Genomic DNA, 15,137 nt, shown 5'->3' with positions numbered 1-15,137 from the left:
AAGAAATGACATGATTTACGCTCTTACTATATCTTCACGATAAGGCTCAAAGAAATCACACAGAACACACTTAGTCATTTTAATATATTTGTATATATTCATATATTACACATTTAATACAGGCACAATGAGAAATCATAAAGTAGAGACAAAAAGTGGCTGAGATATTGGTAAAAATGTACAATTTATGAGAATCATTTACACAATTTTGCTCTCTTTAAACTCTGTTTAATACAACATACAAAGAAAGACAGGATGTGAAAGTGACCGAAAAAAAGGAGCCTTGTAAGTTTATTTTGAAAGTTTTGTCGGGTCAGCAAGAACCAGCTTGCTAGTACAATTACAGAATCGGTGTGCTATTTGTTTAATGCATTCGGCTCATCTGACCAAAACCACGGATATAATTAATTAAGAGAAAACACTGTACAAATGTCTGGTGCTACAATTTGAGGATTTTATGTAAACTCATTCATTTCAGCTACCGTCAAACATTTGGCTGATTAAAGTTCAGAGTACAAAATTTAAATTCAGCAGACACAACTTAAATGGACATTTCCAATATCCATTTAAGATTAGTGTCTTCCTCCAAATTATTATTAAAGGCTTGAGTCTTAAACCAGGTGCTTAAAGAATCATACAAAACATTAAAAACAGCTCATTACATATAATGAAATCAAATGAATGATAAGTCTCCAAAAGAGACGTCAGATGAATCAAGTATGGATATGAGTTTCAATCGCCTGCAGACCAGTCAGTTAAAAACTACATTGAGCCATGTTTTATAGCACAGCGGACAGTAAAAAATAAGCCTGATGCGAAAAGTTATTTCTTATCTGAGAGGTCAGTTGGCCACGAGATGCACAGTGTATGAAACTCCTGCCCTAAAACGTTTTCATCAAATTTCAATCACAGCTTCCAAGCAACTAATTGCATCTCCAGACACGTCACATACCAACACATTAACCAATTTAAGGACCTTTACATGGTTGAGGTCAATGCAAAATGTCCTACACAACATAAAAATACTCCATCAAGAAGTACAACAGCCTCCACAGCAGCAGCCTTTGTTGGGAAAAGACAAGAATGACGCACCAAGAGTCAAACGTGGCAATTTTCCATCCATCCATCCATTTTCTATACCCACTTGTGCTGTTTATAGTTGCAAGAGACCGAAGCTTATCCCAGCATGCACCGGGTGAGAGGCAGGACAGGTAATCTATCACAGGGCAATGGCAGTACTGTGTCACAATATCTAACCACAGTCAACAACACTGGATTACTCAGTGTCGAGTGGGTGCGATAAGGCATTTCAATGAATTATTTGGCCTTATTGTGCTACTTGCTCACTTACATCGTCTACTGCACAGTGAGTGTATGAGGTGAAGGTCAATTGACGAGCATTGAATAGAAAAAGACAAGATATAAAAAGAGTTCAATGATCAAACTCACTCAGAGAAGGCAAATATGACTCATTCATTTCCGGAAGACAGTTAGGTTGTAAAAAGAGGAGACGTTTTCCCTTCGACATCCAAATAAAGGAGTAAAAAACACGACTGGCACATTGTTGGTGCTATTCTCATTAACTGTGCTGTAGTATACAAAAAGTGATGAGAGGAAAATTAGGTTCAGGCACATTTCTCCATTAATAGGGCACAAAAGTGTGATAAAAAAAGACTTTAAAAAAAGACTGCAAGTTAAATTTGGGGTAATGTCCCTTGATTTTTTTTTTTTTTTTAAAGCATCTAACATTTGACACAATTTACAAGGGAAAAAAAGACTACACTGATCACAGACCCTATTATGGGTGATTGTTTAAAAAACTCACTGTACCACGGAAATGTAGCTGAAATCTGGAAACCCACATTTGGGTAAAACATTGATGCACTTTTGTTGCCTATTAATCCACAGTATAAGAGGAGGCACTGAGGTCAGATTTTTTGCATTTGCTTGAAAGCACTTCAATGTTTTCTTAAAGGACAAGCTTGTGCCACAAGTGTGTGAGTACTGTTTAAGACATATTCTACCTTCATAGCACATGATCTAAAAAAGACAAATTGTGAGGAGGAGGAGGAGGACAAGACAAAACAAAATTGATTTGGGAGTTGAGTCAGAGCTGGTCGAGCAGAATATTCAGTGTTAATATTTACAGTTCAGAGGAGGAAAGCTTTTCTTCTCTTCCATGCAGAATGATTTTGTTTTATATTCCTTATAGGCTCTTGAAAAAACGAATATAAGAGGAAATTAGAGCATCTGAAAGATTGTTAGTGCACTTTTTTTTCTCCTTTTTTTTATGATTTCAAATACAATATAGATTTATATCTAATCCATAAATTGTTTCTGACTATACAAAAGTGAACTGATCAGAAAGCATTATTAGACTTCATATCTACACATTTCCTGAAAGCTCATCTTAGTCTTCTTTTATTTCTTTTCTTTTTTTTTTTAACAGTGTTCAATACTCAGTGCTGTTTTGTTGTAGTGAGATTCTCGCTCTCAGACGGTGCTCAGATGGATCCAGAGGTTCAGGAAGCCTCGCAAAGTTGCCAACTTCTATGTCAAGCGAGATTGTTTTTTTTTTTTCTTTCGAACCAGAGTGGTGGGTTACCTCAGCAATCTGCCATATAACGGCCTAAAGAAAAGAAAAAAGACGTGCAGTTTGAGTTGTTGATGCATTAAATATACTTATGGATGATCACGTGTACTACATACCTGTTGCAAATCTCTTCTTGTTGAGAGAAAGTCTGTATCCAGTCCCCTGCAGCTCCATGTCCACTCCTGACAGGGTGCTCCCCTCACTCATGAACTGCACTGCCAGAGTGGACGGGTTCGAGGGTCCATTTGACAGTTCAAACTTGGCCCTCAGGGACCCGGCACCTGGGGTCAAACACAAACAGGTACACTCACTTGCCAGCAACTGATACACATTCTCTACAGGTTGGATTTTGAACAAGCAAGAAGAAAAAGATGATTTACCTTCATTTTCGGACTTTTCTGAGATGTCACTCAGCTTCCACAGACACTTATTCTGCTCCGAATTCCTATGATAAGAGAAAGAAATAACCTCATAAGCTGCTTCTGTTTGACAAAGATAAATATGTTTTCCAGTGTGTCACAGTTTTTGTGCTCCTGCTGATACAACAATCCACATCTCACCAGATGGAGTTGGGCAGAGACTGCATGTTGGTGACTCCTCCGTCAACAGGCACTAAGATCTGGACGTTGCTGAGCGGACCAGGGGAGGCCATGGACTCCGGGTTGTATCGGTAGTCTACCCGCAGGTCTGATGTACTCGGTGTACACTTCCAGTATATGGCCAGGTTGAGAGGAGTGGAATGGATCCCATCAGACAGCACCTGAATGCAACAGTACAGAGCAATTGTCCAACTTTAAATATGAACAAAGCTTCTTTGAGTTTGAGCAATTACAGTGATGTTCCCAACATCCTCTCCTCCAATGAGACGATAAGAGACCACGTTCGAAGTATAATACAAAAGTCTGAATCTCAGCTTAATGTCACAAACTTATTTAGCTGGTTTGCTGTGCTGAAGGCTAAAAACAAAGCTAATGTTGCTCCAGAGCTTCCTGGAAATATCAAAGGCAGAATCCAGGACAAAGACTTTCCTTCTTCCATCAACAAAAAGTTGTTTGCTGAGGTGACTTCATGGGTTGTTTGTTTTACACCTCAATGAGCTTCTGTTTCATTATCTTCCTGAATTTCTTGATCCACCACATGTGAACTAAGACTTTATTTGTCAAGAGAACTCTGCAGGGCCTGATTATGGGGTGGCAGGATGGCCTTTAGTGGTTTATGAGGTTGTGGGTCAACTGGAGGGCCAAGGCTTGATGCTTGATGACAGTGTGGCCAAACCAGCAGTAGAATCCCTTAACAAAATATTTAACCCCCTACCTACTCTGGGGCTATAAATATACTGTATGTATGATGCTTACAACTTGGATTTTTTAGGTCAAGCTTTCACAATGTGATTTTTTTTATGCATGACGACATACATTTTTAAACTAATGTAATAATGCAAATAAGCCAGTTTAAAGCTGTGAAACAAGTTTGTTTTTGGTTTTAAAGATGATGTTATCCCATGGTGGTGGTGGATTTTAGGACTAGGCCTACAGTATACAGCTGTGATCAAGGTTTAAACCAGACGATCACAAGTTTTAGATCAATAAATTCAAATATAAAGACAGCTAGTGACCGTGTATTGAAGTGAAAATGTATTAATTCCTCACTGCTCCTGAGAGATCGTGAGGCAGAGTGGCAGAAACTGACAACAAGGTTAAAACTTTATGAATATTCTAAGAATATCATAGACTAATGCTGGAGAAACACAAACAGCACTATGAAAATACTTTGATATTTATCTTTAACTTTGCAACATGGCTATCAAAGTTGCATATTCCACATTAAAAAATACATTCTGTGCTGCCTATAGTTCACTCTGAAGGGTGAAGCACTTAGGGAAGTATGTTTTTAGAAAGCATTCTTCAACTACAGTTATTTTATCTGGATTAAGTCCTAGGCTTGACGTTGGCTGACTGACCTGGTATTTTAGGATGTCCACATTATAGTAGGAAGCTGAAGGATTCTGATCTGAGGCTTTTCTGAGGTAGGACGTCAGTGCTTGCATGTTGAACCAGAAGTCCTTGGAATTTGAGTCACTTTGGGAAGGATCACTGGATAAAAGACAAACAGTCAGAAAGATGCATACACACACACACACACACAAACACAAGGAATAATCCGAGGCTCAATTATTCATCGCTCTTCTTGGCTTTGTGTGTAAAGCTCCAATAGCTTGGAAAAAATTACCCTGTTATACCCAACCAGCTACTAAATCATGAATTCCATTTGATTCAATTAGTCCAGGCATGTGGTGGTGTGGATAAGCGAGAGGAACCAGAGCAAGACACATTAAAAAAAAACAACCCAGAAAAAAGATGTATCTTTACTTTTTGGGAAAGGATATGAACTAGTCACATACAATTTATTTTAAAAAGTCGCAGTTTTAAAATAGACCCAAAGGATTTAGTTGTATATTGAAACTTGCACCGTGTGTGAGGTAAAATATACACAAAACACATTTGACTGAGACTAAAGAGGTGAGACATGAAATAATGTACGTTAAATGAAGCAGCTGTTATATGAAGTTTGGTGTTTGTTCTTTGCTATTTTAGAGCGTGAAGTATTTCAGAAGAGACATGGGCTGTTGAGAACCTGGCCGTTAGAGTCTGGTGGAAAATACTTCCCTGACAGCTTAATGATAGGTTTATGTCAGATTACTAATTGAATTTCCTCTCACTGACGCAGACTACATTTCCTCGATTCTCACTCGTATCATCGAGTCCAAATCCCTCTTTTGCTTAACCACGACTCTGACAAGTCAATCAACTCGTCAGCTCTGAAAAGTCCTTCCCTTGCAAAGCTTTTTTTTAGCTGTTTTGTAATGAACTTCTCTGGACACCTCACCTGTACAGTAGCTGCTGGTTGGGTAGGATCTGCTCCAACCTGCTGGTGTTCTTCAGTTTGAAGGTGAGCACGGCCGGGGAGGGGTTGGTGGTGAACACCTTGATGATGCCCATGGGGAACGACAAGGTCATGTCTCCTGTAATCTTCACAATGCACCTGTGGAACGCAGCCACGTGAATATGAATTATGTCTTAGATTCTGTTGATTATTCTTTCCAATGAATCGATAATTGTTTTGTTTATCAAATGTCATAAAAAACTGTGAAAGATGCCCATCACAATGTCCCAGCACCTAAGTTGACCTCTTCAGATCACTTGCTTTGTCTGACCAACAGTAAAAAACCCAAAGATGTTCTATTTTATTCAATAAACAATAGAGAAACAAATCCTCACATTTGAGAACCAAAGAATGTTTTGCATTTTTGTTTGAAATATGACAAACAACAAGTCAATTATCAAAATCATTGTTAATTTTCTTTGCTCGACTAGTCGTTTTTAACCACTACAACTGAGCACAAAGCTACATTGGACATATCTGGTCTAATTATTGATCGTATTTTAGCTCACTAATCCTTAATATATGAAGATCTAACCAAGGCCTATTTAGAGTAGACATGGAACACATTGGCTTTAGGCCCCAGGTGTAACACATCTCTATCTCCACTTTTCTTAATATATCTGCTCCTATAGTGTAATATAGATCCAGTTTCTAAACTCCTGGGGTGAGAAGAGTCTTCCTTTAGTTACGGTCGGCCTCGGCTGCGGTGGTAACGGCCCACAGCGGGTCTCAGCTCGCACCGTGTCTCCTCTGCATTGCTTATGAAATGTTCCATTTGCTAATCCCTGCAAAAATAAGCCTTTTGCACAGCAGCAATTTAGCAGCAGTTAACCAATAAAAGGCTGTATGTTTTCTCTGCCCCAGACTATAATCTGCCCCATGTAGGTTATCCACTCTGAAAGAATGGTGTCAGACTAACGTTCCACACATGCAGACGAGGAGGGACGATACACACTGCAAAATGCACAACCAAACCATGCAGCGCAGCACCATGTCCTGTATAACTCATAATGTCATATGTGTTGTAGTTAAAGTTCAAATATGGACAAAAATGTGTTTGCGTGCAGGTCCATGTCGGGGCCTTTGAGCAGCAAGAGGTCATGTGAGACTCACTTAGTGGGATCAGCGCCTTTGAAGTAAGCATTAACCGACTCTGTGAAGGCCACGGCAATGGGCAAAGCATCTTGGGATGCCAGGGTCACAGGGCTGGGACCGCGAGACGTCCCTGAGAATGAGAAAGGCACAGAGTTTGAGGTCAGATCAGACTTCTATGACAGCGGGGTCCAAAGCTCACACCAGAATTAGGTGTAGGTTTTAGGTGTAATAAAGTTTGATCATGCAAAGATGCATTATATAATTTTGAATATTTGTATTATTGCATTTCAGTCAATCATACACTGCAAATCAGGACATTCAGTTATTTTTCTAATAAACAGAAATAAAGTACATTTTTAGAGTAGATCGTGCTATCGTTGCTTTAGTTCAAATTAAGTACTATTAGATGGACAGAATGACCTCAGACAGCATATCAAAACTAAAGTCAACAAAAGATGTACCAGTCAAATCATCCATTACTTCATTATTTTAACAATCACATCTTTATAATGTTAGGAGTCGATGCTGTTGACAGTAAGACAAATGTGAGAAAAGGTGAATACAGAGAGCACACAAGACAAGAGAAATGCAATCACTGCAAAGCAAGATATCCAGTTGTCCATCCAGCCCGTCCGACAGACTGGTGTTAGTTTTAGTTAAATACAGAGGTGAGTCCTCTCGTATGAACTTTGACCATACCTGCTGGCGTTTCACACCGCTTCTCAAAGGTAGGCAGCTTCGCTATGAACACATCATCCTCTTTACGCCAAATTTAAACGGCATAAAGAAGAAAAGAGGAGATAAACAAAATCCAGAGAGCACAAATGTGAGGAGAGATGATGCTGAGCACAATTGTAAGCCAGTTCTTATGATGGTGGCAGGTGAGCCCTAAGCTGACAAGGCTGATGAACACAGAGATGAACGAGGAGCTAACAGGCCCTAATGATGACATTCTTAGCATCAGTGAAATGTATGCAGAGTGCAGATGATGACTGTACGCACCACGGAAAGGAGTGTCTCTTAGGGAAACAAGAGTTTGGAAAGGCAGACTCACTTTGACTTAGTAGAAAGAAAGGAGAGAGGGAGAGCAGCTCTGGCTCTGGGGAGGAGAGGGGGAGAGTAAAGGTGTGCTCAGCTCCTGTAAGGAGAGGGGTCAAGGAAGGAAGCAGAGAGGAGTGAGAGAAGAGGAAAACAGCACATTGTGTTGCAGAGACTAAAGGTATGTGGCAGGTCGGTGAAAGGCCGAAGAGAAGGAGAATATATAGTCCAAGAAAGGGGAGATTTTATATACACGGAGGAGGCTGAGGAAGCTTACCAACAGTGGGGGTGTTTCCAGCGCTGAGCGAGGCATTCGAGGACAAGGAGGAGGAGCTCTCTGCCCGGGCGAGCGGTGCAGTAGGAGGAGGGCTGGCGTTAGACGTCTTGTGTGGGCTGAACGGCCGTACCTGAGTGACGGGAGTCAATCACATGGGTCAGAATGTCATTTTAACAGCAATCGGTGTTGTGTTGCACATATAGGGGTGATGTAATTACTCACAATCTCATTGATTCCTGTGAGCTTTCCAGTGGGGAGTTTGGGCCTGGAGGAGGGTCGTGGTGGGGGCACCAGGGCTCCAGCTGTCAGCGGCGTTGTAGGTCGGTTTGGTACCGGCACTACACAGAGAAACACATGTAAGTGTTATTGGTAGTTTCTGGTGACAGTTAAACAGCATGGGAATCAGGTACAAACAAACATGTATACACGTGTGCTTCATTCAAGGAGATGCAAAACAATCATGCACCAAGTCCTCTAGTATGAAAAACATAACTGCAAAACATGTTTACAAACATGAAAATCACAACAGTCCAAACTTAATTTCACAAAATGAAACTCAAGACAAACATTTTGCAAACCAGGCAGTGGGTTAGATAAGCATGTATCTGTAAAATAAAATAATGAAAAAACAACAGAAAACATTAAAAAAAAATGCAGCTGTCAACTTCAAATATGAAACAAATGCACAATATGAGAACATACAGTTAAAATAAAACAAAATATAGAACTGAAAATCCAAACCTCAGGCACAAGACATGTCTCTAGCATCAGTAATAATGTTACCATTGAATGCTTTGCTTGATGGAGCTGCTGCCATCGCCCTATCTGTAATCCCAGAGAAGACATCAGAGAAACAGGGGTTGCAGTCTTCTCTGCTGCCTGCCGCTTTGCAGTAGGTGTCAGCAGAGTCGTCAGAGAGAAAGCGACTTGACCTGCCACAGCCCGGCGGAGGCCTCTGGAGCTCCTTCACAGACGACCCTGAGCCCTGACGGCGAGGTGGAGCGAAACTATCACTGAAGGCGATCCACTGGCTCTGGGACCAGGACACGGAGGAGAAGGACGCGGAGGAGAAGGCGTCGACGCTCTTTGGAGGGCTGGCAGCAGCCGGGCTTTTGATGGGGTCAACTGGCTCGGTCGGCAGGGTGATGGGGGCGCTCTGGGCCCTCGCTGGCACGGGCTTGAGTGCTTGGAAAGGGTTTTCTGGCGAGTCCCAAGGAGAGGATGCGGGCGAAGAGAAAGAGGAGACATCTTTGGATTGTTGGCTCTCTGCCAGGGGAGGAGACAGCTCCCGTTGTGGCACCGTCTCAGCTGAAGGGGGCGATGTGGTTGACAGAGGCGATAAACATGACAAATGCTAAGTGTAGAAGGTAAACCGACCAGACACAAGAAAATCAAAACTGGCCCCTCAAAAGTTAGCACCTTATCATCTATCACTATCTCAAAATTAAGGCTTTATTGGCAAAAAAATGTAACTTCATAACTACTTCATACATAAAATAAAGAGACACTAGAATAGCAGACACACATATGTATTTGTTGGATTAGAATTTGCTTGTCTGTATTAATTGAAAAACGGCAAATCAGCTGTGGTCCAAAATATAAAAATGTACCTGACGCGTGAGAGAGAAGCTGGCATAAGCAATCGTGCAATGGTGTCATATCTCTGTATTGTCCAGATGGGTCAAACATCCCTTTAGCATGATACTGATTAGTTTTAGACCACTGGGTAATGTTCAAAGCTAGTGATGTGTCACTGGGTTATCAAGTGACATAACAACAGCGTACCTGCATTCACACTCTCATTGCTGTATCATATCGTACACAGTGGGTCATAGAAGGTTTTGTGCCTATTTGTTAAATGTGTGCGTATGTACAGTATGTATGTACACTGTATTATGTTCATCATTTTGCTGTTGGTTTGTTTGAATTTGTGATTGGTGGTCCTCCTCGTTGATGCAGTTCACCTGTGTTTGACATGTGTGGTCATGATTTTCCCCAATCGATTTGCATCTCTTATAGCTGTCTCACGTTGCTTTCAAAAAGACACACATTGCATTGCAGATTTATAGCTGGCAAAATCTGCTAAGTGGCATTCAACCTAATATAAAATACTGTTTGTAATTGTGATGGAGTTATAGTAGTGTTTATGTATTTGCTAGGTGTTTAAAATATAACCCTTGAATAGTTTCACGCAGTACGAGTATGTTACTACACATTTTTCTGAAAGGGACTCAGGGTATGTGCATCTACTGCAGCTCACAATGGGCTTACAACATATGCAAAATCTGTGTAATCATGGTTTTGATGTCAGATCCTTACAGAAATGCCATGCATATTTGACAATCAAAATGTATCCTTTAATCAGCAATAAATGTGCAAAGCGATGACCCTGATTTTAGACACGCATTAGGACACACGTCCTGATAACGAATGTTCACATGCACTGTGAAGAAAACTTTATGACTTACATAAAGAGAAACAAAAATCGAACATAAATACCATGCAAAACAGTAGTTGATGAGTTCTCCTCAAGTTTTCCTTTTAATCACTGTCTGATAAACGGAGCACACGCATTTTACCTGATGCCTCCGGCAGAAAGACGTCTGAGTCATTCATCAGAAAAGATGGAGATGGAGATGGAGGGATTGAAAGGAAGACAGAGGCAAGGTCTAACAAGAAAAGTTAAACAATAATATATAAACAAATGAAATCAAACTAATAAAACCATCAAGTAACCTAAACTCAGACAATGACATTGTAATAAAATGAAAAGCAAAGTAAAACAGATAAAAAATAGAAAAAGAACACAAAAGAAATATATAAATATGACATATAATAAATGAAAAAATCCATACATTTTTACAATCTCTGCCTAATTCAGTAAGAGTTTAACCTTTTTAATACCTCACAGTCTAGACCTGTTTAATGTGTCATGTGTGCATTTGGAGCTGGTAATTCTGCTCCACTGTACGTAGAGAGATTTAACAGGCTGTGATTCCCATCACCGTATCTTAATCCGGGCACTGCACGATGCTCTTTTGACTTTTAAGCCGAGACCTTTGACAGTAACGAGACACTGTTTGACAACATACGTGCCAGTGGGCTTTATGGCCGACCCCCTGACCTCAACTAGGTGCCAATTAACTGTGGATTATGCTTAACCTAGGCAATGGGTCAGCGCTAATGTCACTCTGTTTAAACACTGGTGTCATGCACGTAAAGCCTGAGAATCACACTATCAACACGATGTGGAGAGTCAAGTAAAACAAACACTCAACTGTCTCTAAGGGAAGTATGACTGTAGAGACTTCAAGAAGATTCATAAGAAACAAAGTAAGGCAGAGGGAGGAGAGGGAAGAGGAGAGACTACATAGTGCATAGAGAGGTGATGAGATGAAGGAACAGAAAGAGCAAAAAGGACTGGATCACTGGCTCAACAGAGCTGCTCCTTGGAGTTAAAATCCTGATTTCATGAAATCAAACCCCATTTTGATACTATCTGTGGTCTGCCTTTTTTTCTCCAACAGCCATTCAATGTATTTACATTCTGTAATTACCTCTCTATGTAGTTGTTTTTATTGGTAGTGGCTGAGTCTGCCAGATAGCCTACCTAAGCAAGAGGGATTCACAGGAAACGATGAGTGCATGTAATCCAGCTCAATTTAATCTCATCTTGATATCAGCCTCACTGTTTACTGTTCACACCATGTCAGAGCTGTTAATGCTGCAAACCGGACATTTCCCACTGCTGCTGCTTCACAGTAAAAGCAGTGAATTTGTCACAGCTGTGATCGCTCATCAAAAATGCATCTACAAAACAGTGGTCTGACAAAGTACCTGCTCAACAAGTGTGTGCTGTAGTATAAAGGAACCAGTACCACCAGTCACCACGGGTGTCGCCAAATACAACCACTGAAATCTTAAGGATTAGGACTTTAAAAGAATTATAGGTCTTTTTGGTGGTACACATTTTGGTGATAAAAGGTCAAATCTTAAATATATGTGCACAGGAATCCAGATAAAATTAGGATTTAGGGCTTACCTGTTGATGAGGACACAGAGAAAGAGGATCCTGCTGCGAGAGTCGGGCTGAACGGGTCGAGAGACAGGAGGTCGCTGTTAGCCAGTCTGCCGGGGGAGAGAGTGAGACAGAGTCAAGTCAAGCTTTGTTGCATTTCAAGCAGAAAAATGAGTAAAAACATGCACAAACGCATACAAAACAAACAGTATGGATACTGTGCGTGAGCCCTTTCATACATACTCATACGATGTTGGCACTCTGGTTTTTGCCAGCTCATCACCTGCAGTGAGAGAAAAACAAACAGAAAATTAGGACCCACAGGCCGGCACAGAGTGATGACAGCAAATACAAAATAAAATAAAAACCCAACACAAGAGGTTTTCACTGGCTAGTATTCAAAGACATTTGCCAAGAGTCATGTTTAAACTACATCACACCTTAAAACAGAAATATAAACTGAGGTTTTGACTCAACAAGTAAGAGCCACCATCTGCCATGAAAAGTTATAGAAATATATTTGCAGTAAGATTTGGGTTAGATAAAATATTATTATTATTTTCTGCCTAACACAGTAAATCCTTAATATCGTACCCAAATACTGCAAAGGGTTATCTTCAAATGTGTTTTTTAATGTGATGGTAACACTTTACAACAGGGGATGGAGTGAATGAAATCAGACATTGGTTTGTTATTTCGTGCCCCTTTCTAAAGTGTTACGATACATTGCAAAGATCCATATAAGCAACATGAAGCAGCATTTAAGCATCAGAGGTAAGCGGAAACGACTGAGAGGAACCCGAATATAAAATAAAACCAGACGTGTGCGCAAATTCTGCAAAATAAACTGAAAGTTTGCAGGGAGAGGACACAGTGTCAGCGGTGTTAGCTCGTGTCAACTGGCTGCAGCAGCTGTGTGAAAGGCTCCAATGAGGGGGCAGAGATGAGGGCTGTGGCAGATACTTTGAGGGGGGTGGGGGCAGGGTTGTAGGCCAACTACTGTAGTGAAAACATACTCACCAGGACCCTGAGCCTTAGAGCTTAATGTAGATACTCCTGTGATCCCTAAGTGTATGTAGAGTATACATCTATCAATGCAATACCTTGTGTAAATTGATCTAAAATCTATCAGTGTTTCAGCCGCAGAATGTGAGTATTATTACCATTTAGTTACATACAAACACGGCATGTAAAAACATTAACTTTTAACTCATAAAAAACAAGACTTTCTGCATTAACATTCAATGCTTTTTCAAACCTGCATTAAGACCTCATGGAGCATGATACATGACACAGAAAACGCACACAAAACGTCCCTTGTACACACTGTGCCAGTTTGTAGAATGGAAAAGATCATTTCAGACATGTCAAACTATAAACAGCTAATTAAGCAACTTATTTGTAACCGGGGGGGGCAACATCCCTCAAGCTCAACATTTACAGAAAAGAACAGTTATTTACTTTTTCTCGGGATGTGTTGGCTTTGGCTAGGTTTCTGGATTAAAGACAACCTCTTTAAAAACAACTCGTGCCAAGAAAAATGTAGTTGAGAAGTTGTACAGCCGATCCAGCAACACACAGATACAGAGAGGTCAGACAGAGAAAAATACTCACTGGACTGGTTCCTCCGCATCTGTCCCTGAAAACAAAAACAGACATTAATTAATCAAAGACGCATGCGACCCACCACGAATTTTCATCTGTTACTCGCCAGAGTAACTTTGCTCAATTTGTTCGCAAAAAAATCACAAATAAGACAAAACTGATAACTGACAAATGGTCATTCTCCACACAAGACACATAAACAAAGTGGAACAAAGTCATGTTTTTCTCTGCTTCATTATGTGCAACTTTTGGAAGCTCAGACTTTTTGTCCTTTTTACAGGTCAAATGGTTTAAAACCTTAAGCCTTTGATAGTGTTAATATAACAATATATAGGAATCCAAATATACAAACTGCAACGAAAACAGGCTTTTAAGGGTTGAAAACTATATTATTAATTATTCCCAGTGGCCAAGAGAATTTTCCACTTCAGAGTTAAAGACAGTAAATCACAGGACTTCTCTGGACTCACACATACCAGACGTTAAACCTAGGGTGAAAAATTCAGCAGCGCAAAACCGTGCATCGAAGCCCGTACAACGATCAGTCAGGGACAACAGAGAGCGTGCCCCCAACACTTCACCAACTTCCTTTTCAGAGCCTTTTTTTTTAAGGACATAAATCTGCCGTGTCATGCTGCGTAACACAAGATATGCAAGATACACTCCTGAGGGTCACCAACCCAATGGAAACTTAGAGCATCAATTTCAATAAAGAATTTATTCGCAGAAGGAGAAAGGTTGAGAGGAGGGGGTGGGGGGGGGGTTGTCAAGGGAGGAGGGGAGAAAAAGAAACAAAATGGGTTTAAGGAACATAGCAAAAGCGTTTAACCACCGTAGAGCTGTGAGGCCAGGGTTTAGTCCCACAGGCGCTAAGCGGCAAATGGGTTCAATTACGGCTCTTGCTGGCCACACACACACGACTTCCATTGCTATTTCAATAAAGGGAATGCCACAGAGGGGGAACCAAACAGGAGGAGAAATGAAAAAGACAGAAAAATGAGCACTGAGGAAAAAAAAAGAAAGAAAGAAAACCTCTCAATAATTCACACCAGATGATGCAACGTTCGTCATCACCTTGGATGTATGTTTTAACTTTAATCCAGAACTTTTTTTTTGGTAAATATAAAATAGGAAAAGGGTGCGAAACAGAAACCTGAGCAGACAGAGAGGAAGGCGAATGTGATCTAATGACTATTCTGGTATTTAAAAGCAAATCACAGTCAACACACACAAACAGCAGTCTGTGTTTTTTTTTTTTGTACTTTTAGGATGAGAAAGTAATTGTGGGTTTGAGTCTCGACAACAACCAAAACCAAACTGCAATGAACAAAGTCAAAGGTTTAAAAAAAGAACATCTTTCTTCCTCAATCTTGTTACATTAAATAGGAAAAAAAAACATCCTCTATAAACTTGTAACTTATCTTAATCATTAATTCCTATGGTGGAAAACAGAAAACATTTGTAAAAACTAGGCAACTAACCCAATAAAGTATTCATAAATAACCACAACAGACTCCTGTCTAGAACAAGTGGGCTCCAATAAAACCGAAAGAGTGAAAGCAAACAAA

The 15,137-nt window shown here is 40.4% G+C and overlaps 1 protein-coding gene across 2 annotated transcripts in view; it reads right to left on the bottom strand.

Moving 5' to 3' along the window:
• Positions 1–258: 258 nt before the first annotated feature.
• Positions 259–15,137, bottom strand: part of fcho2 (FCH and mu domain containing endocytic adaptor 2) — a 40,212-nt gene continuing 25,333 nt past the window's right edge. Inside the window, exons 15-27 of one of the 2 annotated variants that reach the window (XM_070924225.1) lie at positions 13,579–13,603; positions 12,985–13,029; positions 12,208–12,247; positions 11,989–12,074; positions 8,169–8,284; positions 7,947–8,076; positions 6,650–6,761; positions 5,480–5,635; positions 4,554–4,686; positions 3,154–3,353; positions 2,974–3,038; positions 2,710–2,874; positions 259–2,629 (exon numbers count right to left, since the gene is read on the bottom strand). In XM_070924225.1, the coding sequence (XP_070780326.1) occupies positions 2,607–2,629; positions 2,710–2,874; positions 2,974–3,038; positions 3,154–3,353; positions 4,554–4,686; positions 5,480–5,635; positions 6,650–6,761; positions 7,947–8,076; positions 8,169–8,284; positions 11,989–12,074; positions 12,208–12,247; positions 12,985–13,029; positions 13,579–13,603 (1,296 nt within the window). In that variant the 3' untranslated portion in view covers positions 259–2,606. Of the gene's footprint in view, positions 2,630–2,709; positions 2,875–2,973; positions 3,039–3,153; positions 3,354–4,553; positions 4,687–5,479; positions 5,636–6,649; positions 6,762–7,330; positions 7,391–7,946; positions 8,077–8,168; positions 8,285–11,988; positions 12,075–12,207; positions 12,248–12,984; positions 13,030–13,578; positions 13,604–15,137 lie in introns of both variants that reach the window. The other variant, XM_070924226.1, reaches the window with a different exon arrangement.

The sequence above is a fragment of the Enoplosus armatus genome, chromosome 18, assembly GCF_043641665.1.
Source record: "Enoplosus armatus isolate fEnoArm2 chromosome 18, fEnoArm2.hap1, whole genome shotgun sequence".
Lineage (NCBI taxonomy): Eukaryota > Metazoa > Chordata > Actinopteri > Centrarchiformes > Enoplosidae > Enoplosus > Enoplosus armatus.
The sequence above is the reverse complement of the archived record's forward strand: the minus strand, read 5'-3'. Positions and strand labels throughout refer to the sequence as shown.